The sequence below is a fragment of the Saimiri boliviensis genome, chromosome 8 (assembly GCF_048565385.1).
Source record: "Saimiri boliviensis isolate mSaiBol1 chromosome 8, mSaiBol1.pri, whole genome shotgun sequence".
NCBI classification, from domain to species: Eukaryota; Metazoa; Chordata; class Mammalia; order Primates; family Cebidae; genus Saimiri; species Saimiri boliviensis.
In genome coordinates this window covers 32,557,741-32,574,074 of record NC_133456.1, presented here as the reverse complement: position 1 = coordinate 32,574,074, position 16,334 = coordinate 32,557,741, and the positions used below count along the sequence as shown (strand labels likewise).

The window sequence follows — 16,334 nt, the reverse complement described above, 5'->3', positions numbered from 1 at the left end:
GACAAAAAACACAATCTCTCAATTTAAGAAGCACCACAAGCCCATAGCAGAATTAATAAAAATTAACACATACCTAAACTATATTCTGGGATCTATAGAACACCAAGTACAAAAAAAAATGCAAAAAGCAAAATAAGGAAAATGCAAATGCCTACAGATTACCGGCAGATTTCTCAATAGAAACAAGAAAGGCTGGAATAAAATGGAACATTTTCAAATTCTTGAGGAATGATAACTAATAATCTAGCATTCTATACTAACTAAACTGCATTCAAGAGTGTAGGGAAAAATATATTTTCAGAAAAACGAACCCAAGAACAACTTAACACTCATAGATCATCAATGTAATACCTACTGAATGGTGGGTGTACTTCAATATAAGAAAATGGAAGAGAGAAAAACTGACTGTGATGAAAGAAGCAATGCTGAGCAAAAAAACTGGCAGACTTCGGGGTAAATCTAAATAAAACTGAAATGTCCATAAACAATGACAAAAATCAGGATGATTAATGAGGAGAAAAGTTAAAAATAAGGTGGAATACACTAAAGCCAAGAAAAGAACTAAAACACAGACAATAAAAGTACAGAACTTAAACATATGAGAGAGAAGTTGAGAGTCATGATGGATAGAATAAAAATATCCAAAAAATGGCTAATAGGAGAAAAGAGAGAGAACTAATGAGATGAAATATTCACACAGATTAGGGGAAATGGAAGAAATAAAGCTTTCTATGGTCCTATTATTTGGATAGACGGTAGAGTTTTTTTACTTCTGGACTACATTAAATCAAGTATACATTTAATAATTTCAAGAATAGCACTAAGAGAAATACACTTATAACTTCAAAAGTAGAGGAGAAAAAATATTATTATAAAGAATATTTGAATAATCAGTAGGAACGATGGGAAGAGGGGACATAAAGAAAAAACCTTGATAAATAGAAAACCTCAAATAAAATGCTAGAAATTGAACTATACCCATAATCATTAATATAAATGAACTCAAAGGACAGAAGCTCTCAGATTATGGATTGAAAACCAAACGAAATCCAGATATATGTTGTCTATAAGTAATACACCAAAACACAAGGCATGGAAAACTGAAAGCCAATGAACCAAAGAATAGAAATGTGCCAACAAGAATTAGCCAAAGAAAGCCACTGTAGCTTTTTAAACATAGAGAAACAATGAGGTATAACAAATCTGTAAGCACCTAATGACCCGGGCTAAAAATAAATAAAGAAAAACTAGCATAACTTTAAGAACAAATTGACAAATCCACAGTCTTACAGTATGATTTTTAAACACAAATTTCTCATAAAATCAGAGCCAATGCATGTAAAATATTGCTCAAGATATAGTATACTGAATAACACAATTACCACACTTTATATGCAATGCATGTACAAATACATACTCTAACACCTGCAACTGAACATAATGGCTCTTAAATTCTCCATCTTGCTGGCTCCACTACAAATACACTGGCCCCTTTGATATTCATCAAATACATGGGCACATGTCCACCTCAAAGCCTTCATATGTCCATTCCCTCTGGCTAGAATGCTCTCCAGTCCCCATATCCACATGGCTCATTCCTTCATTATCTTTAAATATTTGCTAGAATATAATGAGGCTTAGCTAAGCACCTTACTCAAAATTGTTGTTCCTCGTCCCCTAATCTATTTTACTGTGATGTAATCTTTCCCCACAGAACGTTGCACCTTATCACAAATTCTGCAATTTACTGATTATATTTCATCTCCACCCATTAGAATGTAAGCTCTACAAAGAGAAGAATATCTATTCTGTTCACCAATGTAACTTCAGCACCTAGAACGGTTTCCAGCACCTGATAGGTGCTTAACAAACATCTGTTGAATGAATGAATGAATGAAGTACAGAAATTTATGCAAGTTACAAGAGGTTAGATAAAATCGAAATCTGGGTTTAGCAAGATAGATTTTAAAAATAGAGGAAAGTCACATATAAACAGTATTAGGAATGAAAAGGGGACTAAATACAGAGTTTAAAACTTCGTAAGAGAATAATAATGATGATAATTTAAATATTAATATTTAGTAGGGGCTTACACATGCCAGCTGCCATTCTGCACATCTTCCATGCTTATTCATTTAACCTTTGTCCAACCATAAGTTAGTTATGATAATTATCTCCATGTTACAAATAAGAAAACTAAGACACTAGGTCACATACCCAGTGGATTCAAGGTTCAAAACTATGTCCACCGATTCCAGAACTTACACTCTTAAATACATTATTCTGCTTCTGCACAGAGAATTCTATGAACATCTTGATGATGATATGTATAACTTGGACAAAAAAGACTTTTCCGGAAAAATATGGAAGATACGGAAAATCTGTACCATTAGAGAAACTAAATCAGTAGTCAAAAATCTACCAACAAAACATAAGAGCTAGGCAAACTTTCATAGGCAAATTCTATAGAATCATCGTGATGCCCAACTTATTCATACTATTTCAAAGAATAGAAAAAAGAAAAGCTACAAAACTCATTTTATAAGATTATTTGGTATTATATGATACTAAAATTGAACTAGGACAATAGAAGACAGAAAAAAAAACCTATAGGCCATTCTCACTTGGGATCATTGATACAAATATTTTCTTAAAATAGTAGCAAACCCCATGGAACAATTTGTGTTTTTAAACCTCAATCAAGGAAACTTTATTCCATAAATGCAGGGATGTTTTAACAATAGAAAATGTTAAATGTAATTGATTTATTGAAACTTGGGCCCAGATAATTCTTTGTTAGGAGGGCTTTCCTTGTGCATTATACAATTCCTTCTTTTTCCCCAACTTTACTGAAGCACAAATGACTAACAAAAATTGTGTATATTTATGGTATGTGGTATGATATTTTGATATACATATATACTGTAAAAAGTTTACCACAACCAAGCTAATATGTCAATCACACTACATAACTACTTACGTGTGTGTGGTTGAGAACCATTAAGATCTACTCTCAGCAAATTTCTAGTATACTATACAGTAATGCTAAATATAGCCATTATGCTGTACATTAGATTTCCAGAATTTATTCATCCTGAATAACTGAAACTTTGTACCCTTTAACCCACATCTCCCCATGTCTCCCACTTCCCAGCCCTTGGAAACCACCATTTTATTTTCTGCTTCTACAAGTTCAACTACTTTAGACTCCTCATTGTCTTAGTTTGTTTAGGCTGCTAATAACAAAACACCATGGACTGGGTACTTTATAAGCAACAGAATTTATTTCTCATAGTTCTGGAGGCTGGGAAGTCCAAAATTAAGGCCCCTGTGGATTTAGTGTCTGTTAAGAGCCCATTTCCTGGTGTCTAGATGATAATGTCTTCTTGCTCTGCCCTTACAAGACAGTTCTTTGGGTGGTCTGGAATCAACTCAGTTCTTCCCATTTTCTTGCTCACTGTTCTCAAGAATATCTATAGAACATGCTAGGAAAACAATATCCTGAGTTATGGAGGAACTGACTGGAACACCTCAGGTTCTGCTCCAGACCCTCCTAAAAACAGGATGTCCTTCAACACTTTAGTGCAGTGACACCTGGGTTTAAAACTCAGGGTGAGCTGCTTTCTGGGTTCTCTCAGCTGATACACAAGAGGGCATGTGCAGACAAGACTCTATCTGCTCCAGGCAGCATTTCTGAGCCTTGTGGAACTGGTTTTCAATGAATGCTAGGCTTCTGTTGTCCTTTGCTGCCTATTAAGTAATAAATTCACTTCATGAAACTCATTTTGTATATGAATGTTCTGTCTCATGAAACTCGGGCAAGTAACCAGTCAGAGTGAATCTGCTTCACAGTCCTCACTTGGTGAAAGGGACTAGCTAGTGCACTGGGTCTCTTTTATAAGGTTGAGGACATCATGCCTTTTTACCACTAAGTACTTTAGTGAATACTTCCTAAAAACAAAGACAGGTTTTATATCATCACAGTACATGCATCAAAGTCGAGAAATTTAACTCTGATCTAATAGCATTCACTAATCTATAGTTTACATTCAGCTTCATCAGTTATCTCCACAATGTCTTTTATAGCTACTTGTTTACCTATTCAGATGGTAAGCCAATATTCTTCATTACATCTAGTCATTTTAACCCATTTATGCTCAGTGTTCCATTACTGGAATGCTAAGCATGTGGGAGTAATTTATATCCTACTGCTCAAGGTCATTGCCAAGGTCTGATCGCAAAAAAAATCAAAAAATTACAACCTCAGGCATAAATGAGTTAAATCCTTAGTCTTTCTCATTATGGACAGTTTGGCCTTCACATTTGTTTGTGGTTTCCTCATAAGATTTAGGTTATGTGTTTTTGACAGTAATAACACAGAAATGATGTGTCCTTCTCAGTACATATATTAGGAGGTATGTGATATCAGTTTGTCACAATATTGGTGAAGTTTACTTTGATCACTTGGTTAAAAGAGTATCCAACAGGTCTCTCCCTTATAGTTACTTTTTTGTCATTAATAAGCAATTTGTGGGGACATACTCTGTAATTTAATAGCCTGTTTCCCATCAAACTTTTGTTCACTGTTTTCACTCAATGACAATTTTCTAACTCCATTATTCCTTGTATACACACTATGGCATCAGACTGTGGGGGAAAAAATGCTTGCTCTTTGACTCCATTTATTTATGTTTACCTGTAGGGATTTGGTGATTCATATTTTATTCTATGGACTATATATTTATTTTAATGTTCAAATTGTCCCATATTTGGCCAGAGGGAGTTCCCTCAAGCTAGTCCCTATATATAAAAGAAATTCTAATCTCAAAATATTATTCCCTTGTCACCAACCAGACTTCTGGGGTGCACTTTCCTGCTGTCAAATATTCTTTTTTCAGAGAATGCATCATGAGTTTATATTAAGCAATTGTAAACATAATCAGTAAAGTAAACTCTCTGGAAAAAAATCTAAGTTATTTTGGGGTAATATTCTATTTTGAGATCTACTTTATTAATATGGATATCAAGAGATAAATTTGAAATAAAAATATTACCATTTAATGTACATGATTATGATAGATATGGTTATCCAAAGTAATTATGATAATCAATCCAGAGTTTAAATTATAAAAGACAAAGTTTTCATCCTTGTCATTCAAGTTCACTTTTATACCTAAAGTTGCAGAATATTCAAGTTGAAAAGAGGATATGGTATCAAGAAATGTGACTGAAATACACTTATCCAGAAATAAAGAGGTTATGGAAGGCTCTTTCTATAGCTATTTCTCAACTACCACTGTCAACTCTTCATTTAAAATTCCAAATTCCATCCAATATTCCACAGAGATATTATAAATAAAAAAACAAAATGCTGCCACAGAGGACCTTAAAGTTATTGTTAGCCCCTTTATTAAAAAAAAAAAAAGTCAAAAATCTGAATACCATTTTCAATACGTCAAGACAAGAGCTATTTCAATCATGCCATTTACAATGGTGAGATAGACAAATCAGTCCACAAAAGCAGCGATTTAGCCAACTGTGTGTCTGAAACATTTAGCAATAAACAACAGTACTGCAGCAATCATTCTTTCAGTAATAAAAAGTTATTATGTTGAAAAGAAGTTTTTTTCATAATGATGAATTTGAGGCTAGGTTAATTAAAAGATGATGGGAAAGTCCATCAATATTAGTTAGGATTATTAGTGGAAATGTATAGGCTCTTTAGAGGCTTGTGGCACTGGCTCGTTATTATGAATAATTTTACTACAACTTAGGACTTTCCTTTTCCATGACAGATGTGGACCAACAATATAATTCAGATTTATCAAGCATAATTAAGGTGGTTTGGGGCCTCTGCATTAACTGCTAACACTTTATGTTTAAATTTCAGATTTGTAAATCTACTCTGAGAATACTACAAGAAACATTTTCTGTATTATAGATGATACAATACCTAAAGCTGCTAAATTTTATTTTCTTGAACCAGAGTATTTTATATGATTCTATATCTTCTCCTCATTTTATCTGACAAAATCTCTTCATTTTTTTTAAGGATGTCCTCTTTTAAATTAAATTTAAAGAGCTGGGTTTACATGTAGAAATCATCCATGATACACAGGCTTCTTCCATTATTACCTGTCTAGGCTGACCAATTCCTGGATCTGCTGTGACCTGAGGCCTTTTCCTTTACTCTTTCCTATCTTCCTTATCTAACCAGATTTGAGACTGAAAACAGGAGGATCAACCTCTTGACACTATGCTCATGTTTCTCCTAGTAAAACAGGCAGCTCTACCTCAAGCAGGAAGTGTATTCTTAGACACAAACTTAAGGAATTATCTTACAGTTAATGCAAAGAAGTTATCATTTAGATGCTTTAAATCTTCACGTGACTGGGACCAGAGTTTCCATGTATAGTTACCACTGGATGAAATACATTTCATAAAGGCAACAAAGAGAAGAGAGAGTACATTTTTTATTCACTTTAAAGCTGAAAACACAAAATGATCCAGAAAGCTTTTCAGCAGTTATAGGGTGTTATTTTTCAAACCTATTAAAGTTAATTACTCTTTGAATCTTAGAATCAGAATTGTCCATGATAACTAATAAAATGGGTAAAGCAGCACTGTACATACCCTGAGTGGCTGTTGGAGGTAGTTTGAGGGTATTGTCTAACTTCTCCCAAAGGTAAGTTGGTCGAGGAATGCCTTCCTCGGAGCTACAGAGCAGGATGACATCGCTGCCAATATCCTGGGATCCTTGGATTTGGCAGTGTGGGGCAGAAGGGGGAACTATAATAGGAAGAGTAAGCAATAAAGTACACATTTTACTGTGAGCCAAGTGATGATGGAGGAGACATCAACATTCAGTACACTGGACCCTTAGATTACATTGTTTTGGGAACATAGGAGACAGACAGCCTCATGCCTGAAACCAGAGGAGTCATGTACCCATTCACGAGGCTCAGGCACAGGTGCAGGCCTGCAACTTGGGTAAGCAGGGGGGAAATATGTACAAAGGACCTTCACCCTTTGACTGTATTTTCAAGGTATCTTAAGATCTTCCTTTCACTCTGCTTCACCTAAAGAAGAATTCTTAAGATCCATTGTGTCATCATGTTGCTTTTAAAAACATTGCTGAAAGAGGCTACCTTTAGAGATTTGGCAGGGCAAGGGAAAAGCCACATTTAGAGTTGGCAGGGTAAGAGAAAAGTAACCCTTACCCTGCCAACTATTCTCCAGCTAAGACCACCTTAACAAGGTCCTGTGTTCCTTTCCAAACAAAAACTGGACAGACCCACTTTACACCAAATTCTGCTTTATGCTGGGGAAAGTTAAACTAAGGTTCAAGTAAAAGCAAAGTTGATGATAATGCAGTGGACATTTCATGATCATTAAGACAGGACACAAAAAATATGGAACAAAAATTACCAAAAAGAACACTAAAGGAAGAAGGTGTTACAGTAACAAGAAAGAAAAAAAAACATAAACTAAGCCCATAGCTTGGGGAATGCAGACAGTAGTGTTTACATCCAATTTATGATTTATTTGTAATGCTAATGACTTTTCAGTAAATATGTTCACCCTTTCCAAAATGAATGAATGAAAAAAATGAACGCAAAGTATACAGAGGAATCATATAAAAAAGAGTGGGTAGAGGAAGAGAGAAAAATAAAAGGGCATAGGTAGAAAGAACAAAAATCCTAGAGAACCCTAACTACTGTGGTGGGGCAGACCAATCTTCGGTTGCCTTTGTCATTGCCACTGTGATGCCAGGAAGAGAAACCCAAAATAATTCTTTGGCAGTAGTGCTAATTATAAAATAAATTAAGGGCTTCTGTCTTCTTTAAAAAAAAAAAAAAAAAAAAAAAAAAAAAAAACCACGCTGAGAAGTCTGGACAAACAAAAAAGAAGTAAGGTTGGATAATATGGAAAGCAAGTCACCTAACTTACAGGTATAAGTATCAGAATATTTAATTCCATTAGAACTCTACACTCCGTACTCAGAGTATTTTAGGGTCTACACAATCTTTTAAGTGAATATGATTTTGAGAATAGAAATCCCCGACTTGGTCATTAGTTTTCTCATTTTTCTCATTCTGTTTGAAGGCTGGGAGAAAAAAGCACTAGGGGCTATAGTGTATTCTTAAAGAGGGAAAATGACAGGAATTCACAACACCTCTATTCTTAAATAACTCAACAATGAAGGAAAAAGAAAGCGGGGTGGAGTCTGACAAGTACTACAACAGTAGGTTCTGAGACTTGAGCAGGATGGAGGAGAATCAAGAACATCAATCTTCTCTAAGTACTTTTTCCATCTCCCCAGATGAACTGAGTTTAGCTACCTCTACCACAAGTATTCATTTAGAAAGCAGTATTTCATATTAGAGACAGAAGAACTGAAAAATAAAACATGTTTATAATGGATACAATTTAGCATGAGATAGTCTAATAACATGGTGTAATGGAAAGAGTGCTGGTTTGAGTAAGAAGAGCTAAATTTTAATATAAACTTTGCTGTTTATTTTCTACGTAATCTGTGGGAAAAAACCCTAAAACTATTTGGTCTCAGTATTAAGATGATACTGTGATTTATTCTTCAAATGAGGATACTTGTGGGAGGAAAAGGTGTTACTACAATTACATCAGGACAACAGGTGCAAGCCAAGAACTGTGGTAACCCCACTTGGTGTTACATAGATATGAAGTAATAGTATTATTCTCACACATGCTAAAACTTCTGCTGTGTACCCAAGTAATTATTGATTAAATTTGCTCTCAACAATAAGTTCTGTCCTGTAGAAGCTTAAGAAAAGTGAGAGACCACTTCTGATAGTATTTGATACCATCTTTCTTCACCTTCAGAAAATGTCATTAAAGAAGTAAGTTTTAGAGACCACCAGAAAGGAATGGGTAGACTATCTGTAGAAAGCACAGAGAAGCAGAGAAGAGGTAGAACTGAGAGAAGACAGAAAAAGAACATAAGAGGACTGAGGGTGTAGAATGAAGGGCAGAAGTAAGTACACTTGAGAGGAGATTCATAAGTAAAGCCCAACTGCCCAGGACTCTTCTGTCACTCACCTAACACCGTGAGACCGGTGACCCCAATGTTCCTGCCCCCTCTGTCTGGAAGGTTGTTGACCAGACACTGGTAGGTGCCTGTATCTGATAACTGAGTGTTATTAATGAAGATAGAGACATTGGTAGCTGGCATGGTGCCTGTAAATCCTACCCTACCATGGAACCGGGGGGCACCATCAAACGTCTGTCCACCCTGATACAGGATGACCTGCAAAAGAAAGCAAAATAAATAAACTGGCCATTGTATCCTCTCCTAGACACAAAACAGTAACTATATGGTGGACAGTACCAAATACTGCACCAAATGTTAGAAAATTTTATTTCTAATATAAGAATTATCACCAACATTTTTTTTACTGTACTTGTTCACAGGTATCTTGGAGTTTTAAATTCTCACATACCAAATTAGAATAGTATTTTTTCCTTACCTAACTCATCAAAACATAGAAAACTTCTTTGATGCTACCCACCCTACTATTAGTTCATAAATATTTTTACCATTTCAAAAAATTGATTCCAAAATAAAATTTTAAAAATATTAGCACTGCCATTCTCATGCTTACTAGTTCACACAATGATAGATTATAGGTATAGACTGAACGTAAGTAAATGTCACAAAAGGGAAGAAGAGTTACAAATCCATGATTGCTATTCTTATGTCAGCCTCCATTATCAAAGTTAGGTCTTCATGGAAGACTCAGAATGACTTAACAAACAGCCCTTTGGGCTGTGAATGAAGGACTAGGTTCTATTCAAGCTCTACCTGTAATGTGTTTAGTAACTCTAGACAAGTTCTTTCTCTGCTTCTTTAGCTCCATCCTTGCCTCCTAAAATAATAAGATTGAATGATCTTGAAGACTGCGTCTAACTACAAAAATTCTTTAAAGAAACAAAAGGAAGCTTCTATTGAATTTCATATCAGAAAATTTAGCTTATAAAATATTTTGAAGTAATAATAAGCTTACTGAAGGAAGAGGATAGTGATATATAGTAACAAGAAAAAAAAAAAACTCCATTATCATTGTAAATAAACGTGTAACCATTGGCACGATTCATTAATTTCCTGAGCATTATTTTCTGCAGTGAGTTCTACAAATTATGGGTCTTTTTCCTGTAATAGAAACAGCTTACTGGGGAGTAGCTTCCATTGTCATGTACATTCTTTCATGTACACATTCTATTAATAATTTATATGAGACTATTTACACTGGCTAACATGGCTAGTCATGTTTTACTTTGAAATACTAGTTAAATTAACTTTAAAGAAACCAAGTAGTACAACCTAATATTACTTCCACACTATTATCACTTATCTTTTCAAAGTACGCTCTCAACCATCTGTGTTGATGCCAGTCCCTTCTGGCCACAATTGCCTGTTAGCAATGTTTTTGATAAAATTCCAGGTTCCTACATAAACTCTCAGAAGGATACTCTTAACATCTGTTACCTTTTTAAAAAGAGGATAGCCTCTTCTGATAGTTGACTGACAAGGCAGAGGAGTAGGCCTTAAAAGAGCAGACGCACATTGGAAATGCCACCTTATTCTTGAAACCAAAGATGTACTCAGGATGCTTCCCTACCCACCTCCTCTGAAAAGATTAACCTTTTAGAGGTAGCACAGGATGGAACAGAAGTACCTGTTCAGGCTGGTTGGCATTGGAGAGAGGAATGACCATCCAAATGACATTGAGGTTAATGAGGGCAGCGCTGGTAGTGAAAGTGCAGGGCAGGACTGCTGTCTGACCCCGGGCCACCTGGATACTCCCAGGGCTCTCTGACACTTCCAGGGATGCTGCAACACCTACAGAAGAAGGAACAGGAAGGTTATATGCTCACCTTTTCCCCACAGTCCAAACTCCTTCAGGAAGGTTTGTGTGTTTTACGTTATCATATTATTATTGATCATGGTTGAGTAGACTGACATGATAGTCTTACTAAACAATGGCTGACCAGTCACTGAGTCAAAATAATGAAAACGGTCCACCCCTTTACCTCTTGGAAACTACAATAGAAAAATATCAGAAGCCATTTACTCTCTTTTGGAAGATGCTATCTGATATGTGGCCAGATTTAAATATGACACAGATGAAGTCAACTGATGGGGTTCGAGCAAAATTTGCAATGGTGATGGAAGATTAGAAATAAATGGAATTTTCAAAGTGTTGTTTCATTAGCACACTGCAAAATTAAATGCTTACTTATAAATCTAACAAAATATGTACAGCACCCATACACAGAAATGTATGCAACACTAATATAAGAAATCAGTAAGACTAAACAAATGCAGAGACATATAACATTCATGAATTGGAAAAGTCAATCTTAAGATGCCAATTGTCCCTAAACTGATCTATAGATTCAGACGCAGCCCAATCAAAATCCCAGTAGTCTTTTCTGCAGATATTGACAAATTCTAAAACATACAGAAAGACAAAGGCATAGAATAGCCCAAAGAATACTGAAAAAGAAGAAAAAAGATGGAGAATTCACACTACCTAATTTTAAAACTTGCTATACAGCTGTAGTAGGACATTATGGTACTAGCCTTTTAAGGATAGACATACAGATAAATGTCACAAGGTTGAGAGTACTGAAATAAATCTTTGCATTTATTGTCAAATGCTTCTCAATAAAGGTACAAGAAAATTACATGAGACAAAAAATAGTCTTTTCAACAAATGGTGCTTGGATAATCTGACAGTAATATGCCAAAAATTAAATATTCAGAATATAAAATCAATAGAAAATGATCATAGACCTAAATAAAAATCAACATAAAATGTTCACAGGCCTAAAGAAAAGAGCCAAAACTATGAAATGTCTGCAAGCAAACATAGAGAAAATCTTAATGATCTTGGGTTAGTCAAAGAGATTTTAGATATGTCACCAAAATCATGAATCATAAAAGAAAAACAAATTAATATATTGGACTTTGTTAAAATTTTTAAACTTTTATGCTTCAAAAGACTTAAGAAAATAAAAAGTCAAGAGTCAGACTGGGAGAAAATATTACAAATCATATGTATGATAAAGGACTTATATCCAGAATACAAAAAGAACTATTACAACTTGATAATTTAAAAGACAACCTAATTTTAAAATGAGCAAAAGATCTGCATAAACCCTTCAACAAAGGCTTAAAAGCACATGGAATGATACTCAATATCACTACTCAGCAGGAAAATATATATTAAAGCCAGTAAGACACTACTACACATCCACTGGAATGGCTATAATCAAGACAAGTCCAAGTACTGACAAGGCTGTGGAGAAACTGCAATCTTATACATTGCTAGTGAGAATATAAAATGGTGCAGCCACTTTGGAAAATTGTTTCTTAAAAAGTTAAACATAATCATAACATACAAACAGCAATTTCATTTATGAATGAAAAAGACTTGTCCATGAATGTTGATAGCAGCATTATTCACACCATGTCCTGAAAAGGAAATAATACAAATATCCATCAACTAGTGAATGGACAAACAAAATGTGATATATCCATACAACAGAATACTGTTCAGAAACAAAAAGCATCAAACTATTAATACATTTTACAACACGCATGAGCCTCCCTAAACACATTTCTCGAGGAAGCCAGATGCAAAACACCGCATAATATATGATTCCACACATATGAAATGTCTAGAAAAGGAAATCTATAGAGACAGAAAGTAAAATAGTACCACCCAGGGATACACAGGATGGTGCAGGGGCTTGTGAATAGACTCAGTGGGACGTTTTAGTGATGGAAAACTAAAACTAGATTCCTGTGATGGCTGTACAACTCTGCAAGTTTAGTAGAAGTCACTGAATTTTATACTTCAAAGGAATAAATTTTATGGAATATAAATTATATGTCAATAACATTTAAAATTCTAAAAGAGAAAACTGATTCACCAGAGCCAACTCATGGGAAGTCAAAATAACTGTTATCTCTTCTGCAAAGAATGCCTCCTTCCTGGTACAATGAAACAGAATGGAAATAACAGGGGATCAAAATAGGCCATGGAAACCCTACAAAGAAGTTATTTTGATCATGAAAAATACATTAAGTCTTTGATAGTATCTCAAACTGTTTTACTTTGAAGTGATAGTATCTCTCCCATAAAAGTAACGTAATAACATACTGTTATGATTACAATTAGTTTAAAAAATAAACACACCTAACACCTTCCTTCTATAGAACTTCATGTTCTTCACATACAGCCTGATGATGTTTTCAGGAGTTAAACTGGCAGAATAAAATGTTTTGCAAATTGTCTGTGATATAATATAAAGCACTTGATGACATCAGGAAAAGTTTCTAAGATAAATAACATTAGGGGAAGTCTCTAAATTTTTAAAAAGAAGTTGAAAGAACCTCAGGAATTAGCAGCAGAAAGGGAAGGTTATTTGATCATGGAGCAGGCAATGAATAGAATAAGGTATCTCATAAGGTAGAAGTGGGTTAGGGAATGTATTTGTTATAAGGTTATGATAAATTTACAATAAGTGCTCATAGAAATGTTTTTAAGAATAAATGTAGAAGCCAGGCTGGTGCCAGAACCTCCAGCACTGCATTCTTCAGGCAATACTCCAAGGAAGAGGTAAAGGGAATATGATCCCACCTTAATCTGTCCAGGATTGTAAGTACCCTCCACCAGCAATTCATTAATTTCAAGCTTAACTCAAATAAATTTTGATACAAAATTTTTTAAATGATCAATATGAACTAAGAATGAAAGAGAAAGAGAAAGCAACTACAATAGGGTGATCAGAGGACAACGAGCTGTGCAGGACAGAGCTGGGAGCCAAGGAAGCAACAGGACTGCTGGCATTTATCAAGCCTTCAGGCAGCAGAAGCTGTGAAAGGCCAACTTCACTTACTTCACATTTTCACATAAGGTTGACCCTAAAATCTCACATTCTGAAATAGCTGCAGAAGAAATATTCTCGATGAGCTGCTTTCAAAATTTGCAAAGGTATAGGTCTGAAGCTGTACAGATCGGGTTTGACATGTGGTTCTTTCATCTACTTAGCTGCATGGCCCTAAACAAGTAACTTACTCTAAGTCAGTTGCTTTATCTGTAAAACAGAGCTAAATATTATCATCACATTATACAAAGGGTATGATGAGGACAGTACCAGATGCTGAGGATGACAACCACTACCACTACTATTGCTAGTTAACATTTAGGGCACACTAACAACACCAAGTCCACGTTAAGTTCTCTCTCTATATAACATACTACATACACACACACACACACACACACACACACTCATTTAATCCTATAAGGTACTTACTGACATTATTTTCATTTTACAGAAGAATAGAAAAACAGAGAATTAAAAACACAGCTCAAGGTCACACAGTCATAAAGCTAGGAGGTGGTAAGGTCTAGATTCAAACCCAGGCAGTTAGTCTACAAAGCGCACACATTTTACTACTACACATAACTCAACACACAGAAATCACTCCATATGTGTTTGTTATTATTATCACTACCATATTACATGATGACCAAAATTAAAATTAGAATGGACTTTCACTTAAAGCTATTAGAAACTCCTCTACTTCCTGCTTCAAAATCTGCAAATGAGTTTCACTCTGCCTCACCTTCATCTCCCTCTCTCCTAACAGATTAGGAGTTTATCTAGGACCAACTCCAAATGTGAGCTTTAAGTATCATCTGCTTGGCCCCTCTAGTGACCTTATCATAGACTGCCCTCTTCTGTAACTTCAACCCCTCTCTCTGCACTGGAGACTTCCTGATAGCATTTAAACATCCTCAAGTATTTAAACTGAAAACAAAATTCTTAACTCCCTACACCCTACAGTCCTCACCAAGGAAGCCCTAGCTCTCTGATACTTCATGTTAATCTTTCTGGAAGCACTGTCTATACTGACAGCACTGTCTCCACAGAATCTATTCCGACTCCAAAGTTTTCAATCTACTTCTGCCACAATCACTTCTTAAAAACAATTTTCCCTAACTTCCCAGAGACTGCCTGTGGCTGTATGACACTTGTAATCATTCTCGGACTCTGGTAAACATCTGACAGAGATGACCCTTCCCTCCTCCTTGAAGTACACCTTTCCCTTAGCTTCAGTGATGTTAATATAATTCACTTCTGGTTTTCTTCCTAACTCTCTGGACACTTGTCACTTTCTCTTGCTGTTTTATTCTTTTCCACATGGTTATTAAATGTTGGTATTTCTGAAAGTGCTTCATGTTTTATTCTAAACTATCTCCCCACAGAATTTCATTTACCATCACAAATTCAATTCTCATACAAATGCTAATGGCTTTCAAATGTATATCTCAAATCCAACCCTCTCCTCTTACATCCAATTGCCTCCTAGACTTCACCATGTGGCTACCTGAAAGACACCTCAAAAGTCAGCTTGTTCAAGATCAAACTATTCCTTTGCATGTCCACCTCCCAAATATATTTTGGCTCCTTCCTGACATTCCCTATAGTTGTGAATGGCTCAAACAGTGCCAAGCTGGACAAGCCAGACATTTAGAAATCTTTAAGTCTACTCTTTCATCATCTCCCAAACCATGATGATCAAATCTGATACATTTTACAGATTAAATTTCTCTTGAGTCCTGGAATCAGAGCCTTTGCTCTGTTCTCTGTCTTTCCTCTGTCAGGTTTGCTTTGTTCCAAACCTCAACTTCTTTACTTAGTGACCTACTTATAGACCCCAACATCTTTACTTAGTAACCTACTCATCCTTCACAATAGCTCAAGTGTTACCTTCTCCAAGAAAAGCCTTCCCTGACCTCTCATTCTAGGTCAGGGTCTCACAAAGAAGTGTCAGAACACCATCAAGTTTTTTTTGTTTGTTTGCTTGTTTTTTTGTTTTGTTTTGTTTTGTTTTGTTTTGTTTGAGATGGAGTTTTGCTCTTGTTACCCAGGCTGGAGTACAATGGTGTGATCTCGGCTCACTGCAACCCCCACCTCCTGGGTTCAGGCAATTCTCCTGCCTCAGCCTCCTGAGTAGCTGGGATTACAGGCACGCACCACCATGCCCAGCTAATTTTTTGTATTTTTAGTAGAGACGGGGTTTCACCATGTTGACCAGGATGGTCTCGATCTCTTGACCTCGTGATCCACCCGCCTCGGCCTCCCAAAGTGCTGGGATTACAGGCGTGAGCCCCCGCGCCCGGCCCACCATCAAGTTTTTAATCATAACCAAGCTGTGGTATACTATAAGACTCACTCATTAGTGTGATTATTTAACAAATCCTCACCAGTATACT

At 35.7% G+C, this 16,334-nt stretch overlaps 1 protein-coding gene across 5 annotated transcripts in view; it reads right to left on the bottom strand.

Annotated features, from left to right (window-relative positions):
• Positions 1 to 16,334, bottom strand: part of IGSF11 (immunoglobulin superfamily member 11) — a 126,500-nt gene that overhangs the window by 12,629 nt on the left and 97,537 nt on the right. For 3 of the 5 annotated variants that reach the window (XM_074404328.1, XM_074404327.1, XM_010345959.3), the window contains exons 2-4: positions 10,716 to 10,879; positions 9,079 to 9,286; positions 6,634 to 6,789 (exon numbers count right to left, since the gene is read on the bottom strand). In XM_074404328.1, the coding sequence (XP_074260429.1) occupies positions 6,634 to 6,789; positions 9,079 to 9,286; positions 10,716 to 10,879 (528 nt within the window). The remainder of the gene's footprint in view (positions 1 to 6,633; positions 6,790 to 9,078; positions 9,287 to 10,715; positions 10,880 to 16,334) is intronic. The other 2 variants (XM_074404329.1, XM_039477632.2) reach the window with 1 other exon arrangement.